Source organism: Dendrobates tinctorius, unplaced genomic scaffold (genome assembly GCF_039654945.1).
Source record: "Dendrobates tinctorius isolate UK_male_01 unplaced genomic scaffold, ASM3965494v1 ptg000020l, whole genome shotgun sequence".
NCBI classification, from domain to species: Eukaryota; Metazoa; Chordata; class Amphibia; order Anura; family Dendrobatidae; genus Dendrobates; species Dendrobates tinctorius.
The window spans coordinates 10,104,564-10,123,996 of NW_027361688.1; the positions used below are offsets into that span (position 1 = coordinate 10,104,564).

At 44.0% G+C, this 19,433-nt stretch overlaps 1 protein-coding gene across 3 annotated transcripts in view; it reads left to right on the plus strand.

Moving 5' to 3' along the window:
- Positions 1-19,433, plus strand: part of FGD4 (FYVE, RhoGEF and PH domain containing 4) — a 118,919-nt gene that overhangs the window by 35,179 nt on the left and 64,307 nt on the right. The window contains exon 1 of one of the 3 annotated variants that reach the window (XM_073567646.1): positions 13,341-15,735. The exons of the other annotated variants lie outside the window; for them this stretch is intronic. Coding sequence (XP_073423747.1) covers positions 15,705-15,735 — 31 coding nt within the window. The 5' untranslated portion in view covers positions 13,341-15,704. Of the gene's footprint in view, positions 1-13,340; positions 15,736-19,433 lie in introns of those variants that run through there. 3 annotated transcript variants of the gene reach the window in all.

Here is a 19,433-nt window from a genome sequence, read left to right on the forward strand (position 1 = left end):
CCTCTCCTGGATTTCCCAGTACTCCTGGATAAAAAGGGATAAGGTTTATGGAAGTCCTTCCCAAAAGTGGTAATTATGGGGTTTGTCGGGGGAGTGGTGGGGGCAGAACAGAGTTTAATAAACTACACAAATATCAAGCAAACTTGCCAACTCTTCCGGAAAGTCCTGGAAAAAGAGGACATCTCTTGGCAGAGTTGGCAATCTCCCAGTTGCCAATGAAATTTCGGAGAAGAATAGAGATGTTGAAAGGATTCTAGTGCTCAACACCAAATGCTTGATGCTCACTCAGTTATTAATCAGATGGAGCCCCTGCATTCAATATAATCACACATTCAGGGCACAGAAAGAGGAGAAGAGGGGTGTGATGTGGCCTAAAATAGAGGGGAAGTTGTCAAATATGCGCAAAACACACAAGGGAAGAGAAAAAGAGCTTAAAGGGGAACTGTCTCCAATTCAAAAGTGGCCAGTATTTGCTCTTGTTGTATTCCCACTGCTCCTCTGAATATTCCGCTTTTTGTTTTTTCTAAATCCACCTTACGATTCCAGAGATATGGGTCTTTTTATTTAGTGCTGCTTTCTGTGGTCTTTTATAAGTGGGTGTGGCTCAAAAGGTAAAGATGCAATCCAAAAGACACACCCCCAGAGAGAGCTTCGGGCCACGCCCCTTTTCAAAGTCCGTTAAAAACTAGCAGTACATAAAAAGGTCCATATCTCTGGAACCATATGGTGGATTTAGAAAAAACAAAAAGCGGAATACTCAGGGGAGAAGCAGGAAAAAGGGAAGTGGAATAAAATGACCACGTTTGATGTGGCGACAAATCCACTTTAAACCCCTTTCTGACATCGGGAGTAATACTTCTCCGATGTTGGATACCCTCTCATTGATGATGGGCTTCGGCGGTGAGTCCACATCTTTCCTGGGACATGTCATCTTTTTTGAACAGCTGACATGTGCCTGGAACAGCCGCGGATGGAATCGCAATCCACCCGTGGCTATTAACCCATTAAATGATGCTTCAAACTCTGACAGCGCTATTTAACATGCGCTTCTGGCAATCGCACAGGAAATCCGCCCATTGGTGACCCCCTCACGTGATCGCGGGTCACCAGTGGGTTGGCATGACAACCAGAGGTCTCCTGGACATCTCCATGGTTGTCACTGCCGACTTGCTGTGAGCGCCGCCCAGTGGTCGGTGCTCCTGGCAAGTGAGTAATTCAGCTACATACAGACGAACTGATCACCGCCTGTATGTAGCTGAGACGATAAGAGTTGTCCCAGCTTCTAGTCTCCCGTGGAGACTATTGAAGCATGCCAAAAGTAAAGAAAAAAATGTTTTTAAAAATATAAAAAAATTATATAAAAGTTCAAATCACCCAGCTTTTGCCTCATTCAAAATAAAACAATAAAAAAAAATCACACATACACATATTTGGCATCGCCGCGTTCAGAATCGCCCAATCTATAAATAAAAAAAAAGGATTAACATGATCGCTAAATGGCGAAGAGAGCAAAAAAAATAAAAGCGCCAGAATTACATTTTTTTGGGTCGCCGCGACATTGCATTAAAATGCAATAATGGGAGATCAAAAGATCGTATCTACACCAAAATGGTATCAATAAAAATGTCAGCTCGGCGCACAAAAAATAAGCCCTCACCCAACCCGAGAACACGAAAAATGAAGAAGCTACAGATCTTGGAAAATGGCGCAATTTTTTTTAACAAAGTTTGGAATGTTTTTTCACCACTTAGATAAAAAAGAACCTGGACATGTTTGGTGTCTATGAACTCGTAATGACCTGGAGAATCATAATGGCAGGTCAGATTTAGCATTTAGTAAACCTAGTAAAAAGCCCAAACAAAAAACAAGTGTGGGATTGCATTTTTTTTTTTTTTTTTGAAATTTCACCGCACTTGGAATTTTTTTCACGACATGGTAAAACCAATGGTGTCATTCAAAAGTACAACTCGACCCGCAAAAAACAAGCCCTCACATGGCCATATTGACCAAACAATAAAAAAAAGTTATGGCTCTGGGGAGAAGGGGAGCAAAAACCCGAAAATGCAAAAACGAAAATATCTTAAGGTGTTAAGGATAGGCCATCAATATATTATTGAAAATCATCTGTAGGAAATATTTTTTTTGTGTGTGTGTAGATTTGGATTTCTGAAATCAAAGTTTCCACAAGGCCTCAAAACCTTCCGAAAAACGAAGCAGATATTGTCTTCTACCCATCCCTATTTATGTAGACCGTTATATAGAAGCCAGCCACGGGTTAATTATAATTTTTTTTTTTTTTTTTTTTCTTTTTTTCAATAAGCCCTAAAATGATTTCTGGGTAGTCACTGGGCTCGGAGGGGATTACATCTAGGAATTACAAAGCCTTCTGGCCTGTTCTCCGTATCTTGGGACCCGTATGGGAACCACCCTGCGTTCTGAGTCACCACAATAAAGCGCTTTAATTCCGCAGTTTGATGGCCGCTGGTTAATTGTTTCAGAATGTTCCTCGCAGCTGAAGTGTTCGGGGATCGTGTTTTTGATATTCTGTGTAATCTCCTGTCCTTGGAAAAATCTGTTAAATAATTGATTGGAAAGGACTAAGTACATTACCAGTTTAGGCGTGAGACAAAGACATTCTGAAAATGAATCCTTTTCGGGTCGTTTTTGGATCTTTTTGACGTTTTTGGACCCACCAGTGTTGAGTAGCCATTTTTCAGCCGTACCCATCACTTTACTAGGATCATATAATATACCTTGCTATATCCATGGTCAGCAGTATCGTCCAGGACCTTATACGTTACACCTGCCAAGTTCCATATCATGAAATACCAGTAAAGTGTTGTGAAAAATAGCATTTCCCACGTCCCACAAGTACTGTATCACCAGATTCCGGAGAAGTATGTAATAATGGTAATTATGGGACATTAAGGACCGCATTTATATTAATTGGTCTATAATATACCAGAAAGCACAAAAATTTATGGCAAAAAATGCCCTGTAATTGGCTAGTTCTTGTGTATTACTGACAGGGTAACTGGTCCTAATGGTTCTTCCTCATATCTGTTGATGCTGACGTGACATAAAGAAATTGCCTTTATGAAGCAACTCATTCATCATATTAATATCATAGCAGTCATGTGCTCCGTCATTGGCATATTTCTTCCTGACTTCATTCTTTTTTTGGAGAACTGCTATAATACTGCTCCTATGTGCTAGAATATAACTACTATAATACTGCCCCCTATGTACAAGAATATAACTACTATAATACTGCCCCTATGTACAAGAATATAACTACTATAATACTGCTCCTATGTACAAGAATATAACTACTATAATACTGCCCCCTATGTACAAGAATATAACTACTATAATACTGCCCCTATGTACAAGAATATAACTACTATAATACTGCCCCTATGTACAAGAATATAACTACTATAACACTGCTCCTATGTACAAGAATATAACTACTATAATACTGCCCCCTATGTACAAGAATATAACTACTATAATACTGCCCCTATGTACAAGAATATAACTACTATAATACTGCTCCTATGTACAAGAATATAACTACTATAATACTGCCCCTATGTACAAGAATATAACTACTATAATACTGCTCCTATGTACAAGAATATAACTACTATAATACTGCCCCTATGTACAAGAATATAACTACTATAATACTGCCCCCTATGTACAAGAATATAACTACTATAATACTGCCCCTATGTACAAGAATATAACTACTATAATACTGCCCCTATGTACAAGAATACAGTATAACTACTATAATACTGCCACATGTACAAGAATATAACTACTATAATACTGCTCCCTATGTACACGAATATAACTAATATAATACTGCTACCTATGTACAAGAATATAACTACTATAATACTGCCCTCTATGTACAAGAATATAACTACTGTAATACTGCTCCTATGTACAAGAATATAACTACTATAATACTGCCCCCTATGTACAAGAATATAACTACTATAATACTGCCCCCTATGTACAAGAATATAACTACTATAATACTGCCCCCTATGTACAAGAATATAACTACTATAATACTGCCCCTATGTACAAGAATATAACTACTATAATGCTGCTCCTATGTACAAGAATATAACTACTATAATACTGCTCCTATGTACAAGAATATAACTACTATAATGCTGCCCCTATGTACAAGAATATAACTACTATAATGCTGCTCCTATGTACAAGAATATAACTACTATAATACTGCTCCTATGTACAAGAATATAACTACTATAATACTGCACCTATGTACAAGAATATAACTGCTATAATGCTGCTCCTATGTACAAGAATATAACTACTATAATACTGCCCCCTATGTACAAGAATATAACTACTATAATACTGCTCCTATGTACAAGAATATAACTGCTATAATACTGCTCCTATGTACAAGAATATAACTACTATAATACTGCCCGCTATGTACAAGAATATAACTACTATAATACTGCTCCTATGTACAAGAATATAACTACTATAATGCTGCCCCTATGTACAAGAATATAACTACTATAATGCTGCCCCTATGTACAAGAATATAACTACTATAATACTGCTCCTATGTACAAGAATATAACTACTATAATACTGCTCCTATGTACAAGAATATAACTGCTATAATGCTGCTCCTATGTACAAGAATATAACTACTATAATACTGCCCCCTATGTACAAGAATATAACTACTATAATACTGCTCCTATGTACAAGAATATAACTGCTATAATACTGCTCCTATGTACAAGAATATAACTACTATAATACTGCCCGCTATGTACAAGAATATAACTACTATAATACTGCTCCTATGTACAAGAATATAACTGCTATAATACTGCTCCTATGTACAAGAATATAACTACTATAATACTGCCCCTATGTACAAGAATATAACTACTATAATACTGCGTCCTATACACTCAAATATAGAACTGAAATGGTGACATTTGTCTTCATATTAGAGTAAATGTACATAGCTTATCTAGAAATCCATTTCTCTGACATTGTGTTCTTAGATCTTCTGGTAGAAGTGATATACGGTAAATACAGCACAATAATGGGACTATATAGCGCCTATATGAAGGTCACTGGAGCCCACGGGTAGACGATGATGAAGGAAATAGTATTTTGTAAACTATAATCGGGGTAGAAGAATCTTTGTGGTGCACTGAGGGGCGACTAATGGCCCCAGACAGGTCATCTCTGTGAAACGTCTATAGCGGTCTTACAAGAAGGCCCCAAAATGAGCTGCATCATGGATATAAAAGGAAAAATGTTCATGCAGTGACCCCATACTGTGGACAACAATGGCCCTTTAGCTGAGGCCGACGGTGGTTTAATAAGTAACCTCAATTCTGATTTACTTTTCTCTTGGCAATAAGAATCTTTCAGTGTGACTGATTATAGTTTGGCGATTTTTTTTTTTTTTTTTTTTTTTTTTGGTGACGTATTATTGTAGTATCTATAGTGTTGACCTTCATAACATGACAGCGCATTGTTTCCATTGTTTATAAACTTGAGATGTAATTTTTGGTCTTGTGGATGCTGAATATAATTAACCGTGAATTCCTGCATTCACCCTGATATAGCGTCTGTCATACAAGTAGAAAACTATGTTTTGGAACTGCGTGTACATCATCAATATATAGAATTTATTGCTGCCCCATGCTATTCAGTTGTCTTTATTTCTGGTAGTTTACATTTGCCTGCAGAGATTTGCTGCTTTATATCTATTTCTATAATCGCCTTGTAAAGTTTTAATTTCCTGTTCTGACATGACGCTGGTGGATGAACACTGATGGTGGATGGACATGACGCTGATGGATGGACATTACGGCGGATGGACATTACGGCGGATGGACATTACGGCGGATGGACATTACGGCGGATGGACATTACGGCGGATGGACATTACGGTGGATGGACACTGATGGTGGATGAACATGACGCTGATGGATGGACATTACGGCGGATGGACATTACGGCGGATGGACATTACGGCGGATGGACATTACGGCGGATGGACATTACGGCGGATGGACATTACGGCGGATGGACATTACGGCGGATGGACATTACGGCGGATGGACATTACGGCGGATGGACATTACGGCGGATGGACATTACGGCGGATGGACACTGATGGTGGATGAACATGACGCTGGCGGATGGACATGACGCTGGCGGATGGACATGACGCTGGCGGATGGACATGACGCTGGCGGATGGACATGACGCTGGCGGATGGACATGACGCTGGCGGATGGACATGACGCTTGCGGATGGACATGACGCTTGCGGATGGACATGACGCTTGCGGATGGACATGACGCTTGCGGATGGACATGACGCTGGCGGATGGACATGACGCTGGCGGATGGACATGACGCTGGCGGATGGACATGACGCTTGCGGATGGACATGACGCTTGCGGATGGACATGACGCTTGCGGATGGACATGACGCTTGCGGATGGACATGACGCTGGCGGATGGACATGACGCTGGCAGATGAACACTGTGATGGTGGATGGACATGACGCTGGTGGATGAACACTGATGGTGGATGAACACTGATGGATGGACATGACGCTGGCGGATGGACATGACGCTGGCGGATGGACATGACGCAGGCGGATGGACATGACGCAGGCGGATGGACATGACGCAGGCAGATGGACATGACGCAGGCGGATGGACATGACGCAGGCGGATGGACATGACGCTTGCGGATGGACATGACGCTTGCGGATGGACATGACGCTTGCGGATGGACATGACGCTGGCGGATGGACATGACGCTGGCAGATGAACACTGTGATGGTGGATGGACATGACGCTGGTGGATGAACACTGATGGTGGATGAACACTGATGGATGGACATGACGCTGGCGGATGGACATGACTCTGGCGGATGGACATGACGCTGGCGGATGGACATGACGCTGGCGGATGGACATGACGCTGGCGGATGGACATGACGCAGGCGGATGGACATGACGCAGGCGGATGGACATGACGCAGGCGGATGGACATGACGCTTGCGGATGGACATGACGCTTGCGGATGGACATGACGCTGGCGGATGGACATGACGCTGGCGGATGGACATGACGCTGGCAGATGAACACTGTGATGGTGGATGGACATGACGCTGGTGGATGAACACTGATGGTGGATGAACACTGATGGATGGACATGACGCTGGCGGAAGGACATGACGCTGGCGGATGGACATGACGCTGGCGGATGGACATGACGCTGGCGGATGGACATGACGCTGGCGGATGGACATGACGCTGGCGGATGGACATGACGCTGGCGGATGGACATGACGCTGGCGGATGGACATGACGCTGGCGGATGGACATGACGCAGGCGGATGGACATGACGCAGGCGGATGGACATGACGCAGGCGGATGGACATGACGCAGGCGGATGGACATGACGCTGGCGGATGGACATGACGCTGGCGGATGGACATGACGCTGGCGGATGGACATGACGCTGGCGGATGGACATGACGCTGGCGGATGGACATGACGCTGGCGGATGGACATGACGCTGGCGGATGGACATGACTCTGGCAGATGGACATGACTCTGGCGGATGGACATGACGCTGATGGATGAACACTGTGATGGTGGATGGACATGACGCAGGCGGATGGACATGACGCAGGCGGATGGACATGACGCAGGCGGATGGACATGACGCAGGCGGATGGACATGACGCAGGCGGATGGACATGACGCAGGCGGATGGACATGACTCTGGCGGATGGACATGACTCTGGCGGATGGACATGACTCTGGCGGATGGACATGACTCTGGCGGATGGACATGACGCTGGCGGATGGACATGACGCTGGCGGATGGACATGACGCTGGCGGATGGACATGACGCTGGCGGATGGACATGACGCTGGCGGATGGACATGACGCTGGCGGATGGACATGACGCTGGCGGATGGACATGACGCAGGCGGATGGACATGACGCTGATGGATGAACACTGTGATGGTGGATGGACATGACGCAGGCGGATGGACATGACGCAGGCGGATGGACATGACGCTGATGGATGAACACTGTGATGGTGGATGGACATGACGCAGGCGGATGGACATGACGCAGGCGGATGGACATGACGCAGGCGGATGGACATGACGCAGGCGGATGGACATGACGCAGGCGGATGGACATGGCGCAGGCGGATGGACATGGCGCAGGCGGATGGACATGACGCTGGCGGATGGACATGACGCTGGCGGATGGACATGACGCTGGCGGATGGACATGACGCTGGCGGATGGACATGACGCTGGCGGATGGACATGACGCTGGCGGATGGACATGACGCTGGCGGATGGACATGACGCTGGCGGATGGACATGACGCTGGCGGATGGACATGACGCTGGCGGATGGACATGACGCTGGCGGATGAACACTGTGATGGTGGATGGACATGACGCTGGTGGATGAACACTGATGGTGGATGAACACTGATGGTGGATGAACACTGATGGGTGGACATGACGCTGGTGGATGGACATGACGCTGGTGGATGAACACTGTGATGGTGGATGGACATGACGCTGGTGGATGAACACTGATGGTGGATGAACACTGATGGATGGACATGACGCTGGTGGATCAACACTGACAGATGAACACTGTGATGGTGGATGAACACTGTGATGGTGGATGAACACGACGCTGGGGGATGAACACGACGCCGGCGGATGGACACGACGCCGGCGGATGGACACGACGCCGGATGAACATGATACTGGTGGATGAACACTGTGATGGTGGATGGATGGTGAATGGATGTGTAGATTCTGGAAATAGGACTGAAAACTTCCAGTTCAAAAAAGAGAAGTGAATGTATCTGTTGGTGACAGGACAATTATTCTCTTTCCTTTCACCTGACTTTACCTGGTGAACTATCATGAACATTATCTGCCCATTATACCAAGCAGAATGTGAGGAAGAAGATGATAACAGAGAAAGGAGGCCATTATATTCTCACGGATTATACATACAATGAACCATCTACCGCGCCATCACATCTGACATCAGGGAGAGCGCAGGATCCGGGTCTGTGCTGCTGACGAAGCCGCATCAACCACAACAGCCAGAAGCTTTATGATAAATGGCATTATTGATATTCCTTGTGAGTTAACTCCTGACCCACTATTCAGTCTACTCCAATTTGTACATTCCACCCCAACATACTAGGTCTTGGCAAACTATGCCCCAAAGTGGTAGCTTTTTGGGGGTGGACAGTTCACAGGACGGGTCTTAAGTGCATAAAATTTTGCTTTGGAAATTTTGGCAAGTGTGCTCTTGTGAAATGTCATCCATACCCCTTTCTTTGCAGGAGGAACAGGACAGGACTGGGAATGAGGCCAAAATCTCAGTATCTAAATTATATATAGACACCTTCAGAAACAGTTTTTTTTTTGTTTTTTTTGTTGTTTTTTTTAGCTTTTACAGGACTTTAATTTCCTTGCACATCGCTGGCTGCAGAACGAGTTAACTGAGGAACTGTAAGTGAGCTTGTTGTGATAGGATTTTGAAATTATTTTCTTTAGTCCTCTGTTCGTTTTTAGGATCACATACCGCATCAAAGTTGAGCTGAACTTTGATGTGGTCATAAATCGTTTGTGAGGAGTTCAGAGAAAGACACCTGAAGACTTCAAAGTGGCAGTCAGCGGGAGCTCACTGACGGATTGTAAATTAACTCGTTCTGCAGCCAGCAAACAACCTGTAAAAACCAAACCGTGCAAAATATTTAATGACACCCAATTGCAAAAATTATTTTTAAAAAATGCCTCCGGAGTCCGGAGGTGTCCATATCATTCAAACTCAGGAAACAAATCGTAGACAGTGGCATATTTTATTTTATATCCTTGAACAGGGCGCGATATCACATAGTAACCATTGCTGCAATGGCTACTACAGACCCTAATAAGTATTATTTAATATTAGAAGTATGTCATCAAAAGTCCTTTAATCCGGCGTCCATGGATCACGAGTTCCAGATTATAGGAATTTTGGAATATTTTGTAGTATTAAAGATATCGGTGGTTTTAGGAATATGTAAAATCCAAGTTCTACAGTAATGGGGGCGCCATCGATTAATGCCGCCTAAGACTTCCCAGATGCCTCTGGTTTTTATGATTCTCCTCGACCTTTGATATGAGCGTGACTGGCTTGTGGTTATAGGCTCAGCCAAATGCAGATTCCAGGAGGAGGACATCTACCAGCCGGGCTGATTTAGTTTTACAGGAAAATTATAGCTAGAAGATAAGATAAGGGAGGGCACTACACAGAGGCATTCAGGGAATTACAAGTATTATATACAGGGTGCAAACAGTAAAGGAACCGGACACTTCATAAAAATCCGCATTTGTGTTCTTAGTGGAGATAAGCTGCTGCCAGAGATGTCAGACAGCAGCTTGCATTCATCTCCTGATTGGGGAAAAAAGCTAAAATGAAACACATGCATGCTTGAAGGAGGGTGTTAGGCTCACCTGGAAAGGTGGATCCTCCAGGTTCAAGGTACGGGTTGGGACACGGGCGTTGATACAGCAGGCAGGTGAGGCATGTGGCAGACGGATAGCAGAGGTCCTGGAGACCGCAGGCAGACAGGCGACTGGGAACAGGTAGCTGAGGTACTGGAAGCCACAGGAAGACAGGAGACGTCCTGGGGACCACAGACAGATACCAGAGGCACTGGAAGCTTGAGGCAGACAGGAGACATCCTGGAGATCACAGACGGGTAGCAGAAGTACTGGAAGCTGCATACAGTGGAGGTACTGGAAGCCACAGGCAGACAGGACTGAGGAACACTAAAGTCATAGTACCAAGACACAGTTGGGTTTGGGCCCAGGAAGATGATCACATGGGATCATCCCGGGCCATCTGCAAAGCCTGACATGGAGCACAACAGAGGTTAAAGCAAAGCCCATATCCAGGACAGGTGTGTAACAGAGGGGCAGTAGAAGTAGCCCATGGCCAATCCGACCAACAGTGGCTCAATGTGTCCGTTGATTTGAATAGATACGTGTAATAACACATTTCCCCTCTATTGGTCACTGCAAGGAAAATGATTAGGATCGCGACAACTGCTCTTAGATTAAGCTTTATTACTGCCAAGAATGTATGTAATATGTCCTGACACTGTAAAATATTAAAGGGTTAATCCAAAAATCATAAGTTATCTCCTGTCCTCAGGATTGGGGATAACTTGCTTATCGTTGGGGACTGACAGCCGTGATCCTGAGATCAGAGCTCTGGATCCTGGTCTTGAATGGAGCTTTTCTTCATGTTATCACCCTCTTTACAGCCTACAGTGGATCCATGGTAGAATCAGGAGCTTTTCTTCATGTTAGCACCCTCTTTACAGCCTCCAGTGGATCCATGGTAGAATTAGGAGCTTTTCTTCATGTTAGCACCCTCTTTACAGCAGTGGTTCCATGGTGGAATCAGGAGCTTTTTCTTCATGATATCACCCTCTTTACAGCCTCCAGTGGCTCCATGGTAGAATCGGGAGCTTTTCTTCATGTTATCACCCTCTTTACAGCCTACAGTGGATCCATGGTAGAATCAGGAGCTTTTCTTCATGTTAGCACCCTCTTTACAGCCTCCAGTGGATCCATGGTAGAATCAGGAGCTTTTCTTCATGTTAGCACCCTCTTTACAGCAGTGGTTCCATGGTGGAATCAGGAGCTTTTTCTTCATGTTATCACCCTCTTTACAGCCTCCAGTGGATCCATGGTAGAATTAGGAGCTTTTCTTCATGATATCACCCTCTTTACAGCCTCCAGTAGATCCATGGTAGAATCAGGAGCTTTTCTTCATGTTATCATCCTCTTTACCGCCTCCAGTGGATCCATGGTGGAATCAGGAGCTTTTTCTTCTTGTTATCACCCTCTTTACAGCCTCCAGTGGATCAATGGTATAATTAGGAGCTTTTCTTCATGTTATCACCCTCTTTACAGCCTCCAGTAGATCCATGGTAGAATCAGGAGCTTTTCTTCATGTTATCACCCTCTTTACCGCCTCCAGTGGATCCATGGTGGAATCAGGAGCTTTTTCTTCTTATCACCCTCTTTACAGCCTCCAGTGGATCCATGGTAGAATTAGGAGCTTTTCTTTAAAAAAAAAAAAAAATAAAAAATATAACAAATATATAATGTGTGAGACTTTTATACAAAAACTTAATGGAAAGGACAGTGTCAATTTTAAGTTTCTAGGAGGAATAGCAGAGGGACAGCACATCAAAATTCTATGAAATATTATTTTGGAAAATCTTATTTCATTTTTCGTTTCTTAATTTCATTTTTCTTTTTACTAAAATGGACCTGTCAGTAGAGTGGAAAGGTCATCATAGAATTTTCTGCAACTTGGCGTACTATGCTTGGGTGGACACGGCGCCCTCGTGATCGCAGGCGAATCGCATTTTTGGTTTCTTTTTTAGGATATTAAGTTTGGTTCCAGGCAGTGAAAGGTTAATATGTTACCTGATTGCCAGTCCCAGAGAGCTGCCAACTGGGAATTTACTCTGGTTCCAAGTCTCCTCCTGACCTTTGTCTCTGCAGCAATGTCAGTAATGAAAGCTTACGCCAACCAAACTTTCCAGTGCCCATTTCCAGTTTGTTGCCGTGCACTGTGCGCCGCTCCCGGTCACTAAGCTGGCGGACACCATTACAATGCCCAGACTGAGCGAATAGGTGAGTGCAACTTCTCTACTAAAAAAAAAAAAAAAAAAAAAAATTCCTACTACACTACTCATCCTGGGCCTCCTGGTGCATGCCCATAAATATACTTCTTCCATTCTTAGAGCTGTGGCTAGTGAAAGTGTAAATTGACTTGAAATGAGCTTTTTTGAAAAATTGTTCTCTCCTGTCGTGTCTGTTTTAGTAACTATCTCTATTCCCCATAAACCAAAAAAATGATCACATTGTGTCTTCTCGCGGCCACCACTAGAGGGAGACTCGAAGATCAGGATCATATTAGATCTAAATATATTAGGATCCCAACAATGAAACGTCTTTAAAAAAAAAAAAATGGCGCGTTTTACGACTTTACTCAACTCCTGGTATCTTTTTTTTATTTTTCTTTGCACCTATTACAGTGCATTGTTTTTAGACCGTAGTTTTTTTTTTTTTTCTTGAGCTTTTCCGGCATGAGGTCTAAAAATGGTTTGGGTGTTGCGGGACCGCATTCCACCGCGCGGGCCTCACGTCAGGTGACATTCCAAGGTCGCTTCTCGGAAAAGGCTGACACACAGGTGGTTTTCTGTCTAGCAGACGTCAGGTGGATTCATACCATCATGGACGTATGTGTGTAAATGCCATAAGATTAAAACCACAGGATCGTATTGTGTAGCTCCTCCTCTCTGACCCCTGGAGGTCTGGACTCCACAAGATCTGTGGTTTCGGACAGCAGATCCTGTGTGGTTCAGTTTGAACTTGTTTTCCAACACATACCACAAATTATATGAAAAACCAGTACCCTGACATTGCCCAATTCTATATATACTCACTCATAGAACTATTGCTCCTAGTGAAGCTTATTAGTGTTCCCACTTAGTATGGTACCGCTTTTCTGCCCCCCCAGTGTCCCCTCTATAATATGATGTCCCAACAGTACATTCCCACTCAAACCATATTATGTCTCTCTGCTACATGAAAACACACACGCACAGCTCTGCTACATAAAGACGCACACGCACAGCTCTGCTACATGAAAACGCACACTCACTGCTCTGCTACATGAAAACGCACACTCACTGCTCTGCTACATGAAAACTCACAAGCACCGCTCTGCTACATAAAGACGCACACCCACAGCTCTGCTACATGAAAACGCACACGCACAGCTCTGCTACGTGAAAGCACACTATGTACTGTATATAGGTAGGTTAGTCTTTATTCGGAATGTGCATTAATTAATTCCCCAGAAGAGCCATCGCATGTCAGGAGCTTCCCACAAGGGCCTTCTCATGCCGGGAGCTTCCCACGAGAGTCGCGGCATGCTGGAAGTCACTTTCAGGAACTGTTACTGGCTACCTAATCTATCCCACCCCTGACAGGTGCTTTTTATCACTGGATAGTCAGAAGTTGTCATAAAGAAAAATTCTCCGGAGAGGTGACCTATCACCCTCACATTGAACTTATGAAATTAATTATAACGGGGGAACTGAGAAAGAGCTGACACGTCAGCCTCCATTGACATAGGCCCTCCTGCTGTGAACAGGTAATTACAGCAGATATCTGCTCTGATAACCAACCACCAAGAGTCGGATTTGTTTACTCAGAGGTGAATAAGTACACTTTCAAGGCAAGAGCTTCCTCTGTTCAAAGCACAGGTCCAAGAGTTTTTGGGACCAGTGGTCAGTGATGAATATTGGAGTTTGCAGCTATCCTATACTTTTGGGAGATATATTTTTGGTGTTGTAGCAAAAGGACAAACAACGCATTCACTCAAGTCATTATAAGACTGGCTGGCCACCTCCAACTTAATATTGAACCGATGGATGATGCTATCCATGCCACGTTTCATCTCTATAGAAAGGTAAAATCGTGAGAGGAAACATGACGACAATATCTACAGCCTGGGACCTCCAGGGGCGAAGATATCCTGAAATCTGGGGATCTCATAAACTTCTAAAGGACCTAGCACATTCCACAGTCAGCCCTCATATGAGCTTACCTAGGGGATGCATACAGGTAATACCTTGATCTAATTTAAACCACAGTTTGGGTTTCTGTCATTGTTCATTTCTGGAAGACACAGTTCTTTGTAAGAGTGTTCAATTTTCGTAATCGGTGCGCTTCCAACCATAAAGAAAGGAGCCATTCCTGCAACATCAGGTTTAGTAGTACTCTTTTGTTATTACTTCTTATTTTATGTAATTGTATATACTGTATAGTTTTGTCCCATTTTTCATCATCTTTGTATATTTTTTTTTTTTATAAACACTGCCTACCTTTCTGGATTAAACTTATACAAGATAATAGCTCTGTTCCTCTTGCTCTGTAAACCGCAGCCCTGATACCTGTATCGGGTGTCCAATCGGCCTGTATAAACGATTGGTGGTGGCAGCTAGTAATTTCTTGTTTATCGCTCGTCAGTCAATTGCGTAATTGTCCTGACGATTGGAGGCAGCGGAGATCCATGCCCTAACGGACTGGTGGCAGCGGTGGGATCTGCGTGATCTCTCCGGTGTTATCCGTGACCTTTTTTTTTAATGTTCGGTCTGATCAGTGGTCAGGGCATGTGGCGCACACTCTCTTCTCCTCTGCGCACTTCTCTGCAGTCTCTTATGATGTCTCTGCTGCTTGTGATAATCTTGGGGCATGAAGTGCCCTTATGCAGTGAGAGTTTATTGAGGAGGAAGTGGATTTTTCTCTCTGGCAGGGAGGAGCGTTCATTGTGTATGTGGATTACAGTAGAATGGGAGGCTCGGGTTAGGACGCAGCAGAAATCCAACATTTCGTTTAAACCCCCCCCCCAAAAAAAAAAAAAAAAACGACCTGCAGTGTCCCCTCCGTAGCTCGCCATCTACTCATTTCCCTATTTCTGTCTGACCTCTCCAAACTTTGGAGAGACGCAGCTCACCAATGTATCCGACCCAAGGGAAGTCGACGACAGGTGAGTAAAGTACAGATGTAGCAGAGTGGAGTTTGTCGGTGCGGGATTATTGTATGTAGCAGAGCTGGGGTGTCGTTTTACTTGCTGCTTTTAACTTTAAACAATTTTCAATACCTCTGCTTGCTGTAAGTGACTTAGGGCCATTTTGATTTACGTCCAGAAGCAAAAAAAAATCCCGTATGGACCCTGGCACTGCTCACAGCTGAGGGTTTGTTACAATTGCGTCCAGTCTAGATAATCGTCCGTGAGCTGAATTCACCACCATAAAAAAATATCTCTCTTGTCCTGATGTGTGCGAGGATGCTTTGTATCAGTGTGCTGTCCAGGTTGGATGCTACTGTAACAAACCTTCAGCTGTGATAAGTAAAATCGGTACAGGATTGTTTCCGGCGCTTATGGCACGTAATTGCTTACAAATCAGATTTGTCCGTAAATTGATTGTCCAAGAGTAGAAAAAGGGCCTGAGTGCAGAAATGGCGCCCCCTTTCTTCTTTGGCTGTGTCTGGTATTGCAACCCCCAATCATTTACCATGTCACCACTAAACTCCCTTCCTACATCATCTATTATATAACTGCACCGAGGTGTCAGCATTTATGTTTTCTATAGGTCATTCTATCTATTATCTATCGAGCATTTATCTATCTATCTATCTATCCATATATCTGTCAGTCATTAAAGAGTTATGTCTAACCCCCCAAAGTGATCCCTTTCCATGCATGGAGTATCCCGCTGGGAACCTCAGCGATTCTGGGATCGGGGCTGCAGGTCCTTGGTGTGCATATGCGCGTGCTCATCCTCCATTCACTGTCAGTGGGACTTATGGAAATATCCACATGCAGCGCCGGGCTCTCACCGGAAGCCCCATAAAAAATGAATGGGGCAAGGGTCAAACATACGCACCCCGTGTCATAGACAGGCATCGTCAGGACCCCCAGCGCGATCAGCTAGTTATCCCCCATCCTATGGATATCTATCTATTATCTCTCTATTATCTATTATCTATCTATTATCTGTCTATCTACTCATGCTTCATATACAGTATCTATATAGCGCTCCTATCTTTCTTTTTCTCTTCCTTCTTTCCTGTCCTCCATCTTTTCCTCTTTCCTTTCTCCTAGCTACAATTTTTCTTTTTTATTTTTATTTTCCTTCATTCTTTATTCTTTCTTTTCTCTTTATTTCCTCCTTTTCCTTTGTTTGTGCTTTCTTTTTTTTTCTTTCCTTCTTTTCTTTCTTTCCTTCCTTCTCTTTCTTTCCTTACTTCTCTTTCTTTCCTTCCCATCTTTCTTTCTTTCTTTCTTTCTTTCCTTCCTTCCTTTCTTTCTTTCTTTCTTTCTTTCTTTCTTTCCTTTCTTTCTTTCTCTTTCCTTTCTTTCTTTCTCTTTCCTTTCTTTCTTTCTCTTTCCTTTCTTTCTTTCTCTTTCCTTTCTTTCTTTCTCTTTCCTTCCTTTCCTTCCTTTCCTTCCTTCGTTCCTTTCTTTCTTTCCTTCCTTTCCTTCCTTCCTTCCTTTCTCTTCCTTTCTCTTCCTTTCTCTTTCTTTCTCTTTCTTTCTCTTTCTTTCTCTTTCTTTCTCTTTCTTTCTCTTTCTTTCTCTTTCTTTCTCTTTCTTTCTCTTTCTTTCTCTTTCTTTCTCTTTCTTTCTCTTTCTTTCCTTCTTTCTTTCTCTTTCTTTCCTTCTTTCTTTCCCATCATGGTGCGCGGTCTGTCCTCTCGCTTTCTCTTCTGTATATAACTCTTCTTCCGGTATAAATGATGAGCGTTTCCTCATATCTGCATCTGCATACCCTCATCATGGGAGATGTCAACATCCCCATTGCTCTTCCCCTCTCCCCATCTGCTACTCACCTTTTATCTCTAACCTCCTCATTTGGCCTTTCGCAGGTTACTAATTCTCCAATGCATGAAGACGGAAACTCCCTCGACTTGGTCTTCTCTCGGCTTTGTGCAGTGGATGATTTTGCAAACTCCCCTCTCCCGCTCTCTGACCACAACCTTCTTTCATTCTCTATAAAGAACTGCCAGGCTGCTCAGGTCACCCCCACTGTCCAGACTTATAGAAACATACAGGCCATTAACACCCAGAAACTTCTGAAGAACTTGCAGTCTTCATTGGCCCCTATCTCCTCCCTCTCATGTCCTGATTCTGCATTGAAGCATTACAATGAAACACTTCAAAGTGCCCTGGATGAATTTGCACCCCCTATAAATAGAACACCACAACACAGACGGCGACAACCCTGGCACACGGTGCAAACACATTTCCTGCAGCGGTGCTCCAGGTGCGCCGAACGTCTGTGGAGAAAATCCAATCTACACGAAGATTTCATCCATTTTAAGTTTATGCTTAGAACATACAACACTGCCCTTCACCTCTCCAAACAAACCTATTTCAACACCCTCATCACCTCACTGTCCAATAACCCGAAACGTCTCTTTGACACTTTTCATTCTCTACTCAATCCAAGAGTACAGGCCCCAACCACGGAGCTCCGAGCTGACGATCTGGCCAATTACTTCAAAGAAAAAATTGACCAGATCCGACAGGAAATTATCTCCAAATCCCCTCATACCATGCACTGTCCTCCCTCCCCCACTGCATCTAACTCACTCTCTGATTTTGAACCAGTCACAGAAGAAGTAGTAAGCAGGCTCCTTGCATCTTCTCGCCCAACTACTTGCACCAGTGACCCATTTCCGTCACATCTCCTCCAGTCCCTTTCCCCTGCTGTCACCCCTCACCTAACTAAAATATTTAACCTCTCTCTCTCTTCTGGTATTTTTCCCTCCTCATTTAAGCATGCCATCATACATCCACTACTTAAAAAACCATCCCTCGACCAAAACTGTGCCGCTAACTATAGACCTGTCTCTAATCTTCCCTTCATCTCTAAACTCCTGGAACGCCTGGTCCACTCCCGTCTTATCCGCTATCTCTCAGAAAACTCTGTTCTCGACCCTCTCCAATCCGGTTTCCGCTCTTTACACTCCACTGAAACTGCCCTCACTAAAGTCTCTAATGATCTGCTAACAGCTAAATCAAATGGTCATTACTCCATGCTAATTCTCTTGGATCTCTCTGCAGCATTCGACACTGTGGATCATCAGCTCCTCCTCACTATGCTCCATTCCATTGGCCTCAAGGACACCGTTCTCTCCTGGTTCTCCTCCTATCTCTCCGACCGCTCCTTTACTGTTTCTTTTGCCGGTTCCTCCTCCTCTCACCTTCCCCTTACTGTTGGGGTCCCCCAAGGATCGGTTCTAGGCCCCCTCCTCTTCTCCTTGTACACTGCCCCTATTGGTCAAACAATCAGTAGATTTGGTTTCCAGTACCATCTCTATGCTGATGACACCCAATTATACGCTTCTTCTCCTGACATCACGCCAGCCTTTCTAGAAAACACTGGCGATTGTCTAAACGCTGTGTCTAACATCATGTCCTCACTATATCTGAAACTGAACCTGTCAAAGACTGAACTCCTGGTGTTTCCTCCCGCTACTAATGTACCTATACCCGACATTGCCGTTTCCGTGTGTGGTTCCACTATTACTCCCCAGCAACATGCCCGCTGTCTTGGGGTTATACTTGATTCCGAGCTTTCCTTTGCCCCCCACATTCGATCACTGGCTCGCTCTTGTCATCTGCACCTCAAAAACATTTCTAGAATTCGACCTTTTCTTACTTTTGACTCTGCAAAA